Source organism: Perognathus longimembris, chromosome 11 (genome assembly GCF_023159225.1).
Source record: "Perognathus longimembris pacificus isolate PPM17 chromosome 11, ASM2315922v1, whole genome shotgun sequence".
NCBI classification, from domain to species: domain Eukaryota; kingdom Metazoa; phylum Chordata; class Mammalia; order Rodentia; family Heteromyidae; genus Perognathus; species Perognathus longimembris.
The window spans coordinates 35,533,951-35,550,048 of NC_063171.1; the positions used below are offsets into that span (position 1 = coordinate 35,533,951).

Sequence of the window (16,098 nt, forward strand, 5' to 3'; positions counted from 1 at the left end):
AGTGCTTGGCACAAGGCAAAAACAACCAAAAATGTTTCTCCTGCAAAATTGACATTTTCTATGACAGTCTTAAAGAGCAATTACACTTTCAAAGAAAAAGTATCATTTCAGACAACTTGATAAAGGGAACTATTTAGAAAACTTAGCAGAAGATTCTGGGAGCCAAATTTAACAGAGTTAAGAATAAGCCTTGCTCAAGAAAATGCAAAGACAAGTCTATAGAATGAATGAATAAAAGTCATATATCTGATGAGGAATTTCTGTCTAGAATTTATAAAGAACCCTTACAACTTAATAATAAAAAATAAAATATCTGATTAAAAAGAGACAAGTAATATATAGAAGAAGGTATGCAACTAGCCAATAAATGCACAAATAGATTGTTCAACATTATGTCATGGTAAAATGCAAATCTAAGTCACAGTGAAATATCACCTTGCATTCATTAATGTGACTATAAAAAATGACAGATAATAGCAAGTGTCATCTAGGATGTGGAAAAAAGTGGAATCCTCACATATCTGGTAGGATACAAAATACTAAAGTGGCTGTGTTAAACAGTCAAGTAGTTATTTTTTAAAAACTCATCATAAAATGAGCATGTAATCTAGCAATACCATAGAATATTATTCAAACAAAAAAGCACTAATACATACTACAACGTATACGAACCTTAAAAGCACTGTAAGTGGATCAAGCTAGACAGAAAAGGATACATACTGTATGATTCTATAGGATTTATTGTTCTATTAGAAAAATAACAAAGCAAAAAGGGCGAGATGTGTGTGACGCAAGTAGTAGAGTGCCTGCCTAACAAGCACAAAGCCCTAACTTAAAACCACAGTCAGTACCTTAAAAAGAAAAGGTAAAAAGATGGAAGTGCTGGGATTACAGACTTTGGCCACACACCTGATGTTTTATTTTATGAAACTGATGTGATAAAACTCATTTTAAGTATATAGTTTATTATCAATTTCCAACATTGAACCAACTGAATAATTCCAGCTCACCAGTGGACACAGAATATCTATAAAAATTCTTTACAATAAATATGAGAAATCTATTTCATACTGGGGCTTGAGCTCAGAACCTGAGAACTGTTTCTCAGCTTCTCTGTGCTCAAGGCTAGCACCCTACCACTTGAGCCACAGTGCCACTTCTGTTTATGTGCCACTTTTTCTGTTTATGTAGTGCTAAAGAATTGAAGCCAGGGCTTCATGCATGCTAGGCAAGCACTCTACCACTAAGCCACATTCCCAGTCCCAAAATAAAATTATTTTTAAAAGTAATATTAGAATCCCTTATCATAAAGGCAATCCTCAAAAGTTTAAAACAATGTACTGGGCTTAAAATCTGAGAGATTGAAACTAGGAATGAAAAAGGCTCTCATAAAAAGAAAAGTCAAAAATAATGATGACAAATTCAATGAGCATTTCCCCTGCTGCAGCTTGGATGCCAAACCTACTCTGTAGGAAAACACAATTCTTCAAAAAGCAAATAAACAAAAAAATCCAACCAAACTGAACAGGAGGTGAAGATTCGGATTTTCAAGTTCATGGAAACTTACTGTCATTATAAAGCTCATTACTTATTTGATTTCTAAAACATATGGCCAATTAGTAAAAACAGAAACTGACAGTAGTTTATCATGTAAAAATTATAGAATTTGAGGGCCAAAAGGATACTTCACAAGTCATTGACCTCACCCTTGCCTCAGGAGGCTGAGGCAGGAGGATTAGAAGTTCAAGGCCAGTCAAAACTATACAATGAGGGGCTGGGGATATGGCCTAGTGGCAAGAGAGCTTGCCTCCTATACATGAGGCTCTGGGTTCAATTCCCCAGCACCACATATACAGAAAACGGCCAGAAGTGGCGCTGTGGCTCAAGTGGCAGAGTGCTAGCCTTGAGCAAAAGGAAGCCAGGGACAGTGCTCAGACCCTGAGTCCAAGGCCCAGGACTGGCCAAAAAACAAAACAAAACAAAAAAAATTATACAATGAGATTTTATCTCAAAATAAAAACAACAACAACAACAACAAAAACCCAAGCAGCAGTCAGTGGTTACTCAGGAGACTGATAGCTGAAAAGAACAGTTCAAAGCCAGTCCAGGCAAGAAAGTCTGTGAGACCCTTACTCCCAAATAACCACCAAAAAAACCAGAAGTGAAGGTGTGGCTCAAGTGACAGAGTTCTAGCCTTGAGCAAAAAAAGCTCAGGCAAAGTGCCTAAGCTCTGAGTTAAAGCCTGAGGAGGAATAGCACAAAAGATAAGAAAGGAGATAGAGACAGACAGACAGACAGACAGACAGAGAGGGAGGGAAAAAGGGAAAAAGAGAGGATGGGAGAGAGAGAGAGAGAGACAGAGAGACAGAAAGACAGAGACAGAGAGAATATCACCCATTTCAACTTTCTACAGGTCACACAAGCAGAGCAGGAAAACAGCAGATTACACAATGTATCTAAACATAACTGATGATAATAGAAGACCGATGAAGAGCTTGTATATTTCACCTGATCAACTGAGATATGAGAATTAAAAAAACATTTTTTACAGTTTTATTAACATCAGTTTTACAAAGGGGTTACATTTTGATGTGTTTATAAATGCAAAAAATGTGCACTGACTCACTTCTCTGTTACTCTAAAATTCATTTCTGAATTACATTCTCTTTTTCCCCTCTCTCCCTTCCTCCCATCTATTTAGACTGCTTCATTAAAACTGCACAGAATAAGTCTGAAGATAAAGCAGACTAGCTATATATGCCAATGGAGGCTCCTTGGAGTAAAATAGATAAGGCACATGCCATCAGAATGGCACATCAGCTAGAATTTTTTTTTTTTTTTTTTTTTTGGCCAGTCCTGGGCCTTGGACTCAGGTCCTGAGCACTGTCCCTGGCTTCCTTTTGCTCAAGGATAGCACTCTGCCACTTGAGCCACAGCGCCATTCCTGGCCATTTTCTGTATATGTGGTGCTGGGGAATTGAACCCAGGGCCTCACGTATACTAGGCAAGCTCTCTTGCCACTAGGCCATATCCCCAGCCCCAGCTAGAATGTTTTAAACATCAAGATTAACAATCCTGGTGGGCAGTAGGTTCTCGATGCTTACAGCCCGATTCTCTTAAAGGTTCCTACCAGCTACCTTAGTCTCAGTGTCAGCCACTTTTCCTGGGGGAAACACATGGTCACATCCGTAGAAACAGAGACAGTAATTTACCAACGAGAGGGTAAACTGTTTTCTCTTTTATTATTAAATGACATGTTTTATTTTGAATATATAACTGGTCTATTGACCTGGGATAGGCTAGTTTATGGAAGTGACTGACATTTACTTATTAGAAAATGTTAAAAAAAAAAAAAAAGACTTCTGTGTATTGAAAAGCCAAGGAAAAAGTAAGCAAATTTTGAAACTAATGTCTGCTAATTTTGAATGGAATGAATTTATAAGAAGGTTCTTTAATTAGATGAATGTAAAAATGCCAAGAAAGCTGTTTTCTATTTTGGGTGTTTATATTTTAATACAGTGGTGAAAAAGTCTTTGTGGTATGTCATGGAACTCTTGGGAACTAGTTTGTATGGAAGTCTATCTTATTATTGACAGAGATACTTTATCTTATTGTTGACCATCATGACAAATTATGGACTTAATATTAAATATTTATAAATGACCAGAATACAAACACTCTGAAATTATGACAATATAAACCGACATGTAGTTCTGCTGTCTTCAGTCACATGAGGTAATTAAGGGAAAGACTAAAAGTTATTCAAAGTTAGCACCTGGCCTACAGAAAACTGCAACTGACTGTGCAGAAAATTCAGTTAGTGTTCTCTTCATTTTTTTCAGTCATCTTCACAGTAAAGATAATGTAAATCTCATAGAGGCATCAGGAGGACCAAATGCAAATCACATGTTAAAAAAACAGTTAAAAACTTAATACACATGGTAGGTACTAATTAAATGATAACTTTATTTCCTTCTATTCTCTCATTGTCCCAACAGTGTAACTCACGCTCATATACTATTCTCATAATTTACTCAAAAATTCTTATTTCATGAAACCCTATATATTAATTATCATTTTAAAATATGAAAATACATTATATATTTCACTGCCAATTAGCATGATCCTTGCTTTAAGAAACTGTAAAGGATATGAAATTGCTCACTAGTCCAATATTTATTTATGTATTGCAATTTAGCTCAAAGTTACACAGTAACCAACAGGTCTATCAACAGGTGGTAGAAATATTTTCTAATACCTTTATGTCTCACCTTTCCCCACGAGAAATCCTAAATTTGTTTTCAAATGTAAAGATGGTTTATGGTTTAAAGAATGTTTTTGGAATAATCAAATAATCTTTCAAATAATCTATCTGGAGGCAGAGAGGTTTGTGTTCTGATCTCAGCTCTATTAGTAGCTGACATGAATCAGCCATTCCGCTCTCAACTATTTTTCTTGTCTGTATTGTGAAACCATTGTGCTAAATTGCCTCAAGGTTTTCTTCTATCTCTAAGGTTCTCTGTGATCTAAGTATGTCCTGCTCCCAAGCAAGGCTAGTAACTCTGAAGGCATGAATCACATCTTAGTCTTTTTTAGAAATCTGTCTATTGCTTGGCATAGTGATATGTATTAAATATTTGTAAAACTCAACTATAACTTATTACACTATAAAAACAAATATGGAGCTGGGTGCTGTTGGCTCATGCCTGTAACCCTAGCTACTCAGGAGGCTGAGATCTGAAGATCTCAGCTCAAAGCCAACCAGGGCAGGAAAGTCTGTGAGACTCTTATCTCCAATTAACCTCCAAAAAGCTAGAAATGGCACTGTGGCAAGTGGTAGAGCACTAGCCTTGAACACAAAAGTACAGGGACAGAGCACAGGCCCTGAGTTCAAACCCTAGGACAAGCATACAAACACAAACACACACACACACACACACACACACACACACACACACAAATGGAACCAATTATAGTACAGTACAAAACTAAGCAATGACTACAAAGAAACTATTACTTAACATTTACATGTTACTTTTCAGTGAAGCAAATGGTTCTAGGTAAGAGGAAGCTGGGAAGAATGACTAATTGAGCAGTTTTTAAGTAATCTGTCTTCTTAGCTCCTTAAACCAACAAAATATTTTAGATGTATGCACTTACTGTGACAAGCCAGTATGGCCGGCAGCATCTAAGATACCTTCAAATGACCATTCTTTCCTAGTATTCATACCGTCCTATAATTCTCCAGCTTGGTCTATGTAATCAAAAGTGTGCTAGGGAAATAAAAAATGGTGACTTTGGAGATTTTTAAGTGCTGTGGATTCCAACAAAAATGAGCTATAGATACATCAGCTCTCTCAACTCTCTCAAAACATATGATAAGCCACAGTCTATTCAGAAAAGAATGACCATAATTGAGGCACTATGAAACCAGGTCATGGGTTTAAAAAAATGGCTCCTAATGACTGGAAGGTCTTGTTTGGCATACAAAAATTCAGAGGTTTACAATGAATAGTTAAAGTCTATCATGTAGAAGAAAGATTATGTACATATATAATCCTAGGGATTAAGGAGACAATAAAGGAAGAATTTACAAATTGTCAGAGCTATTTAAGGCAAGCAGTCTCGCTGGGAATATGGCCTAGTGGCAAGAGTGCTTGCCTCGTATACATGAAGCCCTGGGTTCGATTCCTCAGCACCACATATATAGAAAACGGCCAGAAGTGGCGCTGTGGCTCAAGTGGCAAAGAGCTAGCCTTGAGCAAAAAGAAGCCAGGGACAGTGCTCAGGCCTTGAGTTCAAGCCCCAGGACTGGCAAAAAAAACCAAAACCAACAACAAGGCAAGCAGTCTCTACCCCTGAAGCTGATTATGTCTAACTAGCTGGCCACTGAGCAAAATGTTACAGAAGGAAATCCAAATCCTGGAAGGGAGTTGCATGGATGACTTTGTATTAAAGTCTTTTTAATCCTGATATATTACAGCTTGAACACATGAATTTGGTAAATCCATGTGTTAATCTACTCTGAGTTATGCCAAGCACATTTCCCATCAGGTTCTAGCCTATATCGAATAAAAAAAATGATCTGGGCTTTAGCTATGGCCCATCTCATTCTTAGGTGGCCTTCCTAATAACACCTTTCTTAACAACAAACCACTTTACTGTTCACATATTTCTCATTATTTAATCTAAGGCACACATTTCTTTGTTAAATCTGTAATAAATATGGAGGGAAGTGTCTTTGTGGATATTTGGATGAATCCAAAGGCAACTCTTGCCTGATATACTGTTATCTCCTCAGTTCTTTCAACACATGAACATCAAATTAAAAATATGAATCTACATATCCAATTATGATTTTTAAAAGCCTAAAATATAGATTTCTAGGGACTCTGAACCATTATTGTAAAAGGTTCAGTGGAAAGATACTTCCTAACACAGACAAAAATTACAACATATTTGACATATGTACATCTGTGAGGTGACTCTGGCTCACCCCATCCCCAGCTTCCAGATGTTACAAGGAAGTAACCATCTAAAGATATGCCAAAAGACCTATGTAATATCCACAGAAAGTTATTATCCCTAGTACGTCCCCTGGTTATCACTCAAAAGAGAGAACATACAGAGGAGCTGAACCTGTGGTTATTTCGTTCTGAAAAACAGATATTAGAAATTATGTGAAATGGTTAATATTCTGATAACGTACAAGGTTCTTAATTTTCCAATACAAACATCAGTCCCCTTGTATAAATAAATACCTATACTCAAATTTTAAGTTTCCTTTACAGGGATAAAATAAAGAACTAATTTAGACTTTTGACAGTAGGAGGCTGAAACCCACTATTTATTAAGTAGAATGCTGCTATTTAGTTTTTATTGTTGAAAGCAAAACCATCTTCTTGAGTGGAAACAGATTTTTGCCACAAAGGAGAGAGTGAGAGTGATCTTCCTGCAAGCAAAGGAGACAGAAGGTCAGCTAGGTCCAGTGGCTCAGTGACTCGTTCCTATGGTTTGTACTAATATTCTGAAAAAATGTAAGCTGTTTTAAACATCTAGGAGACTTCTTATGAAAGTTCCTATAGATAGAATGGTTAATTAGTAAATCAAAAACAAGAATACACACTAGTCATGAAAAATATTTCCTATACAACAGCCAATTATCAACCAATTATCAACAAGGTTATGATATCCCAAGTCCAGAAAGAGAGCTCTACCAGTGATTCTAGTGTTTTTCCTCCATTTAATAATATATTTACTTTCAGGTTTAATTTATAGAAGAGAATTCAGAAAATACTGTGCTAGCTGAGGAAATTTTAAGGAGTTAAAATATGCTTATGATTTCAAGGAACAAAAGGGAAAACTGAATGAGGCAGGATATAGTAACAGGATAGCTATTTCATGTAAATCTTAAAACAGAAAAATTTCCAAAACTAAAATAAGAATATATTGAAAATTAAGTAAAATAGCATTTCTTTGGGGATGGCTAGGATACAGATATAAATTTGACTAATACAACACATTCAGGATTACCTTAGTGAAGCGTAAGCTAACATTGTAAACTTGAGTTGGTGACATGGATGTTTTGTGGAGGAAGATTATTGTATTGGGCAAACAAAGTTCCAGCTGTTGCTTACTATAGCACTCTACCATGTGCTAAGATGAGTGAGGTGCCTGGGTGGAGACAGTAAAGAGAGGATTAATGTTGGAAAGAGAAGACAAATAAATGTTTATTGCATGAGATGTAACCATATGATTTACGTCATTGGTAAATGGAGGACGTGATGATGAAGAACAAGATGAAGACTCTGTGAAGGGACTACTGTACCAGAGAGGTAGATGTCCCCAATATCCAAGATGTCCTTACTGAAAGAATCCTGTTGTTATTGTAAAATGGTTTTTGTTTTTTCCAATCACAATATACCTACTTAAACTTACATTTCTGAGCCTAACCTGAAGTTAGGTCTAAACATATGACATAGTTTATATTCAGTGAGACAGGCAAAAAGTTTACTAGGAATTTATGAAATGTGTCTTTTCTTGATAGGCATCTAAGCTTTCCTCCTTATGGAGAACAGATTTGATGAATTGAGCTGCAGCGTGTTGTAATCATTTAAGAAGGGTGAAGAGAATGTCATCGATCTTGGCCTTATCCTTAAGTTGTTGAATGAACAGTAGTGACTGGGTTGGTTCTTTATGGTGTTTGTTATAATTTCTCAATACAGGGAAAAAAACACCTCAATTTAAGTTAAAGCTTGGTTAGCTGGGTGCAATCCTTGCATAAATAAATACCTATGCTCAAATTCTAAGTTTCCTTTATAGGCAAGTTTTATCTCCCAAGGTACCAACTGATATTAGATATCAAATTTTTCTGCATACTGACCTTCTCTCTTTTGGGGGGGTGATGGTAGTGATAACTGGAGTTTGAACTCAGGTCCTTGCACTGACTAGGCAAGCATTCTACCACTTGAGATATGCCTCTATCCCAAATTCTATTATATCATATTCTTCTAATTTTATTTTTTATTCTATACCATAGGCATTGGGAATTTATACTCCATGGTACCTAAACTGGTCTTACTTTTAAAAAAGTATTCAGAAGCTGAGTGCTTGTGGCTTATACCTATAATCCTAGCTACTTGGGAGGCTGAAAATAAATGGAAGGATCAAAGTTTGAGGCTAGCCTGGGCAGAAAATTTCCAGAAACTCAGAGATGGGCACAATGACATGTGCCTTTCACCCAAGCTACATGAGAGGATTTCAAATCCAGGCCAGTCTGAGCAAAAATGTCCACAAAACTCCTCCAGAGGGAAGCTGGATGCTGTGGTGTGTTCCTAAGATCCTAGTGACAACAGAAAGCTAAAAGTAAGTGACTATGGCTCTAGCATATGCCCAAGCAAGAAGTGAGACCCTATCTCCAAAACAACTAGCAAAATATAGGGCTAGAGGTACAGTTCAAGTGGTAGAACACCAGCCTACCAAGTTTGAGTGGTGATTTCAAATCCCAATACTGACAAAACAAGTAATCAACATATTATTTTTGAGTCAGAAGTGATCTAAATTATCACTGTTTTTTTAGGCCTTACTGGTACTTTAACATCAACAGAGTTGGAGTGTGCTATAAAAATATGTTAAGAATGGAGGCAAATTGTACTCAAATTCTAAAGATAAGTTGTGTCATATTCTGCCTGTCTTTGGTGACTGCCTTCTCAGTAGAAAATTGTACAATCAGTCCAATGGCTGAAAATTTAGGTCTTTAAAAAGGTACTTCCTACTATAATTAATATATTAAATGTTAACTCTCATTACCTTATTTGCCAATTATACATAATTAATAAATCTACATCTTGTTGTTGTGTTTGCAAGTTCTGGGGCTTGAACTCAGGGCCTGGGCACTGTCCCTGAGCCTCTTTGTGCTCAAGGCTAGAGCTCTACCACTTGAGCCACTGAACTCCTTCTTGCTTTTTTCAAGTAGTTTACTGGAGATAAAAGTCGCCCAGGGGCTAGGAATATGGCCTAGTGGTAGAGTGCTCGCCTCGTATACATGAAGCCCTGGGTTTGATTCCTCAGCACCACATATATATAGAAAAAGCCAGAAGTGGAGCTGTGGCTCAAGTGGTAGAGTGCTAGCCTTGAGCAAAAAGAAGCCAGGGACAGTGCTCAGGCCCTGAGTTCAAGCCCCAGGCAGGTCTAGCAAAAGAACAAAACAAAAAACAAAAGTCTTCCAGACTTTTCTGCCTAGGCTGGCTTTGAACCATGATCTTCAGGTTGCACCCTCCTAAGTAACTAGAGTTATAGGCACAAGCCACCGGTGCCTGGCTGATCTACATCTATTTTGAGAGAAAAATCTTTTTTTTTTAGTAGAAATTCTCAATGTGGGATTTTTACTGTTGGTTTTAATCACAAGTCCCAAGTCTGGGAACTATGGTTATTCATTAAAAAATTAAAAACAAGAGTTAATCAGTCACTTTGTTTTTTTGAATACAACTGAAATGAAAGAAACTGAAATAAAAATGCTAGACTGCAAATATATTAAAAAAAATAGACAACATGTAGGCATCTAAGGAGACATGAATTTATAAGAGTAAGAGATACAACTCTCAGCCTTCAAGGCATCCAAGCCTGCTGAAGCAGAACAAACAGGACAGTTTCCAAATATGTTTGCTTTGGGATGGCCACTAGCATAAAGCTGTGATCATCAAAAGCAGTTGTATCAACATTCTCTCATCACTAAAACCGACACCATTTATTTAGTTGGTTTGCTTCCTGACCTTCTGTTACACTAACTGGCACTGGCATTTGAATACCATCGCTAGCAAGCTTATCTAGATTTTCATGACATGGAAAGTACTATGAGATTAAACAGAATAAGAGTTAGTCTAGTGGTCATTTGTTCATATCTATCTATCCACATACACACACACATATATATCTATATATAGATATAGATATCTATATGGAGATATATATAGAGAGATATATAGATATATATATCTACATACACACATATATGTGTGTGTGTGTGTGTGTGTGTGTGCCTTTACTAATAACAGGGGAGAATCAGACCAACAATACTGCTTATTTTTAGTTTTTATGTGCCAGCATTAACCACTGTACATCAGAAACTAAAGGGAAGGAAAATAGTAAAGTCAGTGAAAGTGCTGGTCAAATTAAAGAACGTATCTGATGATGTCAGGTTCATTCCCAGATTTCTACAAAGTAACTATCATTAAAAAAAAAACTTGTATATTCTATCTTACTGAATTATTTAACAAGAGTTAGAGAAATAAAATGAGTTTTTTTTAAATCAAAATTCTTGTTTCAGAAAGAAGGAAAGTGAATTTATCAGCAAGACTAGAAATGTTGGATGCCCCTTTAAAATCAGTGGTCATAAACTGAAGTATATCTGCTTGATTTAATTGGATGATATCCCTAACTATTTTCAGACACTTGAGAGGGGGCATGAAAACAATAGTTGGATTTAATTATGGTAGGATTTTTTTCCAGTTAAGTGGGACCTATGATGAAGGCAAGGAACATTTACAAGAGTAGTGATAATAAAGAAACATAGAATGTAAGCTAGGTAAGGAGGAACACAGGCTCATTAATGGGTTAGGTACAGAAAAGGTGATAGGGTCAAAGCATTAGAGATTTGTGAGGAAAGAGAATAGCTGGAGTATGGATATTAAAGTAAGAGCCTTAAGGAATACAAATGGGATGAGTGAGAGACTTCAAAGGGAGTTCCATTAACGATGATGATAAGGTCTAGATTACCATGTGGACTATAGAGGAGGCTAAGGTGGTACAAAATAAAAGAGGACTGGATCAAAATAGAGCTCTGGCTGAATCCTCTATGTGGATATTGACAGAGCAGTGGTAGAGAGTCACTGGTGAGAGTGAGGCAGATGACAGAAACAGAATGATTACAGGAGGAAAGCCCACCATTATATATTTGAAAGATGTCAGGGAAACTAAATGAGAAAGAAGAGGTAATTTGGAAGTAATAGTGGTTAACAAGGATATTATTGACCTCCTTTAGGAAGAAAAAAGGCTCTAATTTGGACATCTTCAGAACAAGAGGATGAAACAACTGTACAAAGAAGTGACTGAGGATGTAAGATAGTACTTGATATATAATACATTCTCTGTATTTCTTAAATTTGAATTTTAACTTTTCTAATTTCCTACTGTATCTTATAAAAGAAAAAGGCATATTTACAAAGAATCTGGAACACATTAAAAAAGAAATGATTGCATTTTCCAAATCCATGAGAGACTCATCTTCAAAAATTAGTCCACTGGCCAAGACAAATAGTTAAACAGCATTGCACTGTTTTTGGCTTAACAGAAATGGACAACTCACCATTATAAAAATAAAACCAGGAATTCTCTTGCATAAGAACTCAATGTCAGAAAAAAATTAGTTAATTCTGCCTTGATGAATTTAGAAAGTACTTTTACAGACCATAAGCTGACAAAAGTTAACTCTGTTATTGTTCAAGCAGAGAAACCTAAGTACCTCTGGGATGAGAATAAATGAGACTCTTTACATATATTCTTTAGTATATAATATAATACACTCTGGAACATGTTGTTCCATCAATACCATAGATAATTGTAGAGGTATGCCTTTACTGAAAGAGATGATCTTCCTAATGTCATAGTTTTTTTTTCTTAAATTTGTTTCAGTTATCTATGACTAATATGATTGTATGCCTTAAGAAAATAATTTGTATTTTAAAATTTTTATTTATTGTCAAAGTGATGTACAGAGGGGTTACAGTTTCATACATAAGGCAGTGAGTATTTCTTATCCAACTTTTCCCATAGGTTGCCTTCTCGGCATTTCTATTAAGCTGCCTGTATGCAGCTCATGAAACTCTATAGATTTTTATGGTCTTAAGTATATAATTAAAATGCCTGTTCCTTAAATGCTAATTTTATTGAAATTTACCTAGAATCCCCTCCACACAATTCAGTGTCTTGTTTGATAGAAGTATATGATGATTAAATATGACCATCACATCAGGATGTAGACTGATTCAGCTGTAGGTTAGTTCAGTGAGTTCAAATGACTTTGCATTTCTATCTTCCTCATAACTCTGATGTTCTTAGCCCTAGGTGGAAAATTTACCAGGAGTTCTACTATGCCACATAAATGAACTAAAGATAGAAGGTAAATTTGCCCATTTTATTAAGTCTAATATACATTAGAGAAAGTGATGTCACTAGCATATATAATGTTCATTTACTACACAGAGCAGGGAGCAAATTAGTTGTCTTCTTCATGAAGGACCGGCTGAAAGAAAAAAGTCTCCTTCATTAAATTTCTTTAGTACTTTTACAATTATGGTAAATTTCTCTCTGAATTACAGTGATTCCTGTGTTTTGTTTCCAGATTATAAGTAGGCACACTCTGTTTTTTTAACATTTTTGGATAGCCCCAAAGTGTTAAACTATTATTTGTATTTTGTTTAATACCCAGTAATAGAAAATATAACAAAAATGAAAAAGAGATACTACCAATATCACACTCATCAAAATTATAAGCTTCTGTAGCTTGACCTAGAATTATATCAGTATTTAGAAAACACAAGAAACCACTTTGAGTTCCAAAAATCTAATTTACAAAGTCACTGTCAGAACAAGCAGGGACTTATTTAACTGCATGTATAATTAGAAAGTCCCCAACTGTAATGAAGCCTGCTAGCTTCCCTATTTTGTAAATAAAGCAGAACTACTTCTTTCGTTGAAAGTATAGTAAGTTTTAAGAAAAGGATAATGGAATTTTAAAATAAGGTTGAAGAACAGTGGGAACATATTTCAAATATAACACAATGAATATATACTTGCCTGACTGAACATCTGAAGTGTCTTTTCATTAATCCCCAGAATCTTGGTTAAGGCAAAGGAAGAGCATTTTTCATAAATCAAAATTTCAACTTACCATTTATGTTTATTGCTGGCAATACAATAGACATTTTTGGTCTTGTGGTCTTGTTATGGGTGGTAGCTGGTAACAATAGGTGATCCTAAAATTTACAAAGAACAATCTGTTATTTATATATATAAAATCAGGCTTAGCCCTTTAATAGGCCAGATTTAGAATTTCTAAGCAGCCATGAAAAGTAAGTTATTTGAACTTGGTTTAGAAGCAATTGACTACAAATTACCTATGATCATTCATTCATAAATGCCATCTTAGTGTCTTCCATTACCACTATGCAGTATGCACGTTCTTGTCACACATATGGTACAGTACACTATAGAGTATTGTTCAAGCCACCAGGATAAGAGAAGTTAATTCTAGTTCTACATTAAATAGCTGCATGGGCTAGAAAAAAACTACATATCCTTTCTAGGTCTCAGTTTCCAGTCCTGTAAAAGGATGAGGGCTAGACTAGATAATATTACAAGATACCAAAGTAGTTTCCAACTCCCCAACTATCCACCAATGTATAAAAGACAGATTGTGATTAAAGCAGGGCCTGGATCCAGAAGCCTTGCCTGTTCACAGTTTCTTCTTTTGAGGTGGCTACAACATTAAGAATTTGTCTGTGACAGATACATTCTAAAGAAAACATGTAGCTCTTACTTTTAAAATACAAATTAGAAGAGTTTAGGAATTAGAAAGGGGAACTAGCACAATTATATAGTTCTAAAAATAATCTAGCCAACGTTTGATGATTTTAAATGAATCAGAGCATCTGAGGTTTCTGGTCTCTGAGAAACACAATTACTAAAAGTTAAGAATGAGCAAAGTGGAGTTTGGCTTTTAAGTATTCTAAAACTAATCACAAATGACATATAACTATGATATTTACTATTTTCAAAGCCCTGCTTTCTGGCAAAAACATGGAACTGTCACCTACAAGAAAGCATGATAGCATTAAGAGAGCGAGGTTAAACGGAGATAGTTATTGTAAGCTGAACCTGTTTTGCTTTGTTCTCTTGTTTCATCATTCATGCAACAAACTTGGTATATAAACAAACTCCTCAAAATATCCAATGTGATATAATTGAGATAGATAAAAATTCAATGCAACTGAGTTCAAAGTCAATGTGACTGTGAAATACAGTTACCAGCAAAACAAAGAAAAAAAAACCTGGATTGTGAAAGACAAATTGAAATTGATGGGCATGAATAAAACTGTGGAAAACATTTCCAGTAACTGCTTATACTTTATACAACTCAGGGCAACATTTCCATGGGAAGACTTTTTTTTTTAGGCTGGGGAGGGAGAAGAGCAAAAGACCGCTAGAAGTCCAGCATTGCTTTTTTTTTTTTTTAAGCTGCATTGTTAGACCCAAAAATCACACATTTTTGAGAGTAAGATAACATACTATAACCAAGAAAACAGCACAATTTGTTGATCTTCTTGCTATGAAAATTATAAATAGCTCAATTCCTATAATTAAAATACTGGTTCAGGGTCTCTGAATTGAATAACCTTCCAAACTTGCAAACCCCAAATTAAAGCTATTGTAAAACAAGCACTCTTAGATTCCTTTGGTCATGGGTTAAGGTCAGGCTCAGACTTAATTCTGAGCTTCCTGCTAAGATCTAGAAGTCATACTAAATGCTGTTTTTAAATATGATTTTCTGAATACAATGTCTCCTACATTAAACTCTGCACTAAACTTCAAAGAAAGTATTTGTTTGGGGGACTGGGAATATGGCCTAGTGGTAGAGTGCTTGCCTTGTGTACATGAGGCCCAGGGTTCGATTCCTCAGCACCACATATATAGAAAAAGCCAGAAGTGGTGCTGTGGCTCAAGTGGTAGAGTGCTAGCCTTGAGCAAAAAGAAGCCAGGGACAGTGCTCAGGACCTGAGTCCATGCCCCAGGACTGGCAAAAAAAAAAAAAGGGAAAGTATTTGTTTGTACCAAAAGCCCAAAATTATGCTATTATTTGTGAAAAAATAACTATATCTTACATGTATATAAATTATTACAGTTAATGTGTATTGCCTCTAATCATTAAAGGATTGAAAACTGAGAGAACAGCCTACTGGTTATTTTACTACTATTATAATTTGGCAGTGCTGAGCATTGAACCCAGGTCTCACACATGACATAGCCTACAACTTAAAGTGCACGTTTAACAAAAAGCACAAAGTACAGAAATGCAGGGAACTAAAGCTAGTCTACTACAAACTCTAACACTACTTATATTAAAAAGTAATTGCATGTACATAGATAGCTAACACAGTGAGGTTGCTTCATTTAACAATGCCTTCATTTCCTCAAGATAAATGTACCTCTGTTTTTACAACAACAAACTTTGAATCACTACTCTTTGTGTTCATCATGTTCATTTTAATGTGATTTTGTTTAGTGAATTTATTTATTTTTGGTGCTGGTACTGGAGTTTGGGCTTCAGTGCTTTCCCTTAGCTTTTTTTGCTTAAGGCTGGTGCTCTACCACTTGAGCCATAGTTCCACTTCTGGCATTCCCCTTTCCTCCCCCGAGTTAACTAGAAATAAAGAGTCTCATGGACTTTCCTGCCGGGACTGGCTTTGCACCATAATCCTCAGATCTCAGCCTCCTGAGAATGGCTAGGATTACAAGAATGAACTATGAGAACCAAGTATCCTG

At 35.8% G+C, this 16,098-nt stretch overlaps 1 protein-coding gene across 2 annotated transcripts in view; it reads right to left on the reverse strand.

Moving 5' to 3' along the window:
• Atf6 (activating transcription factor 6) overlaps nucleotides 1–16,098 on the reverse strand; it is a 164,666-nt gene that overhangs the window by 17,193 nt on the left and 131,375 nt on the right. For both annotated transcript variants that reach the window (XM_048357850.1, XM_048357849.1), the window contains exon 15: nucleotides 13,448–13,532. In XM_048357850.1, coding sequence (XP_048213807.1) covers nucleotides 13,448–13,532 — 85 coding nt within the window. The remainder of the gene's footprint in view (nucleotides 1–13,447; nucleotides 13,533–16,098) is intronic.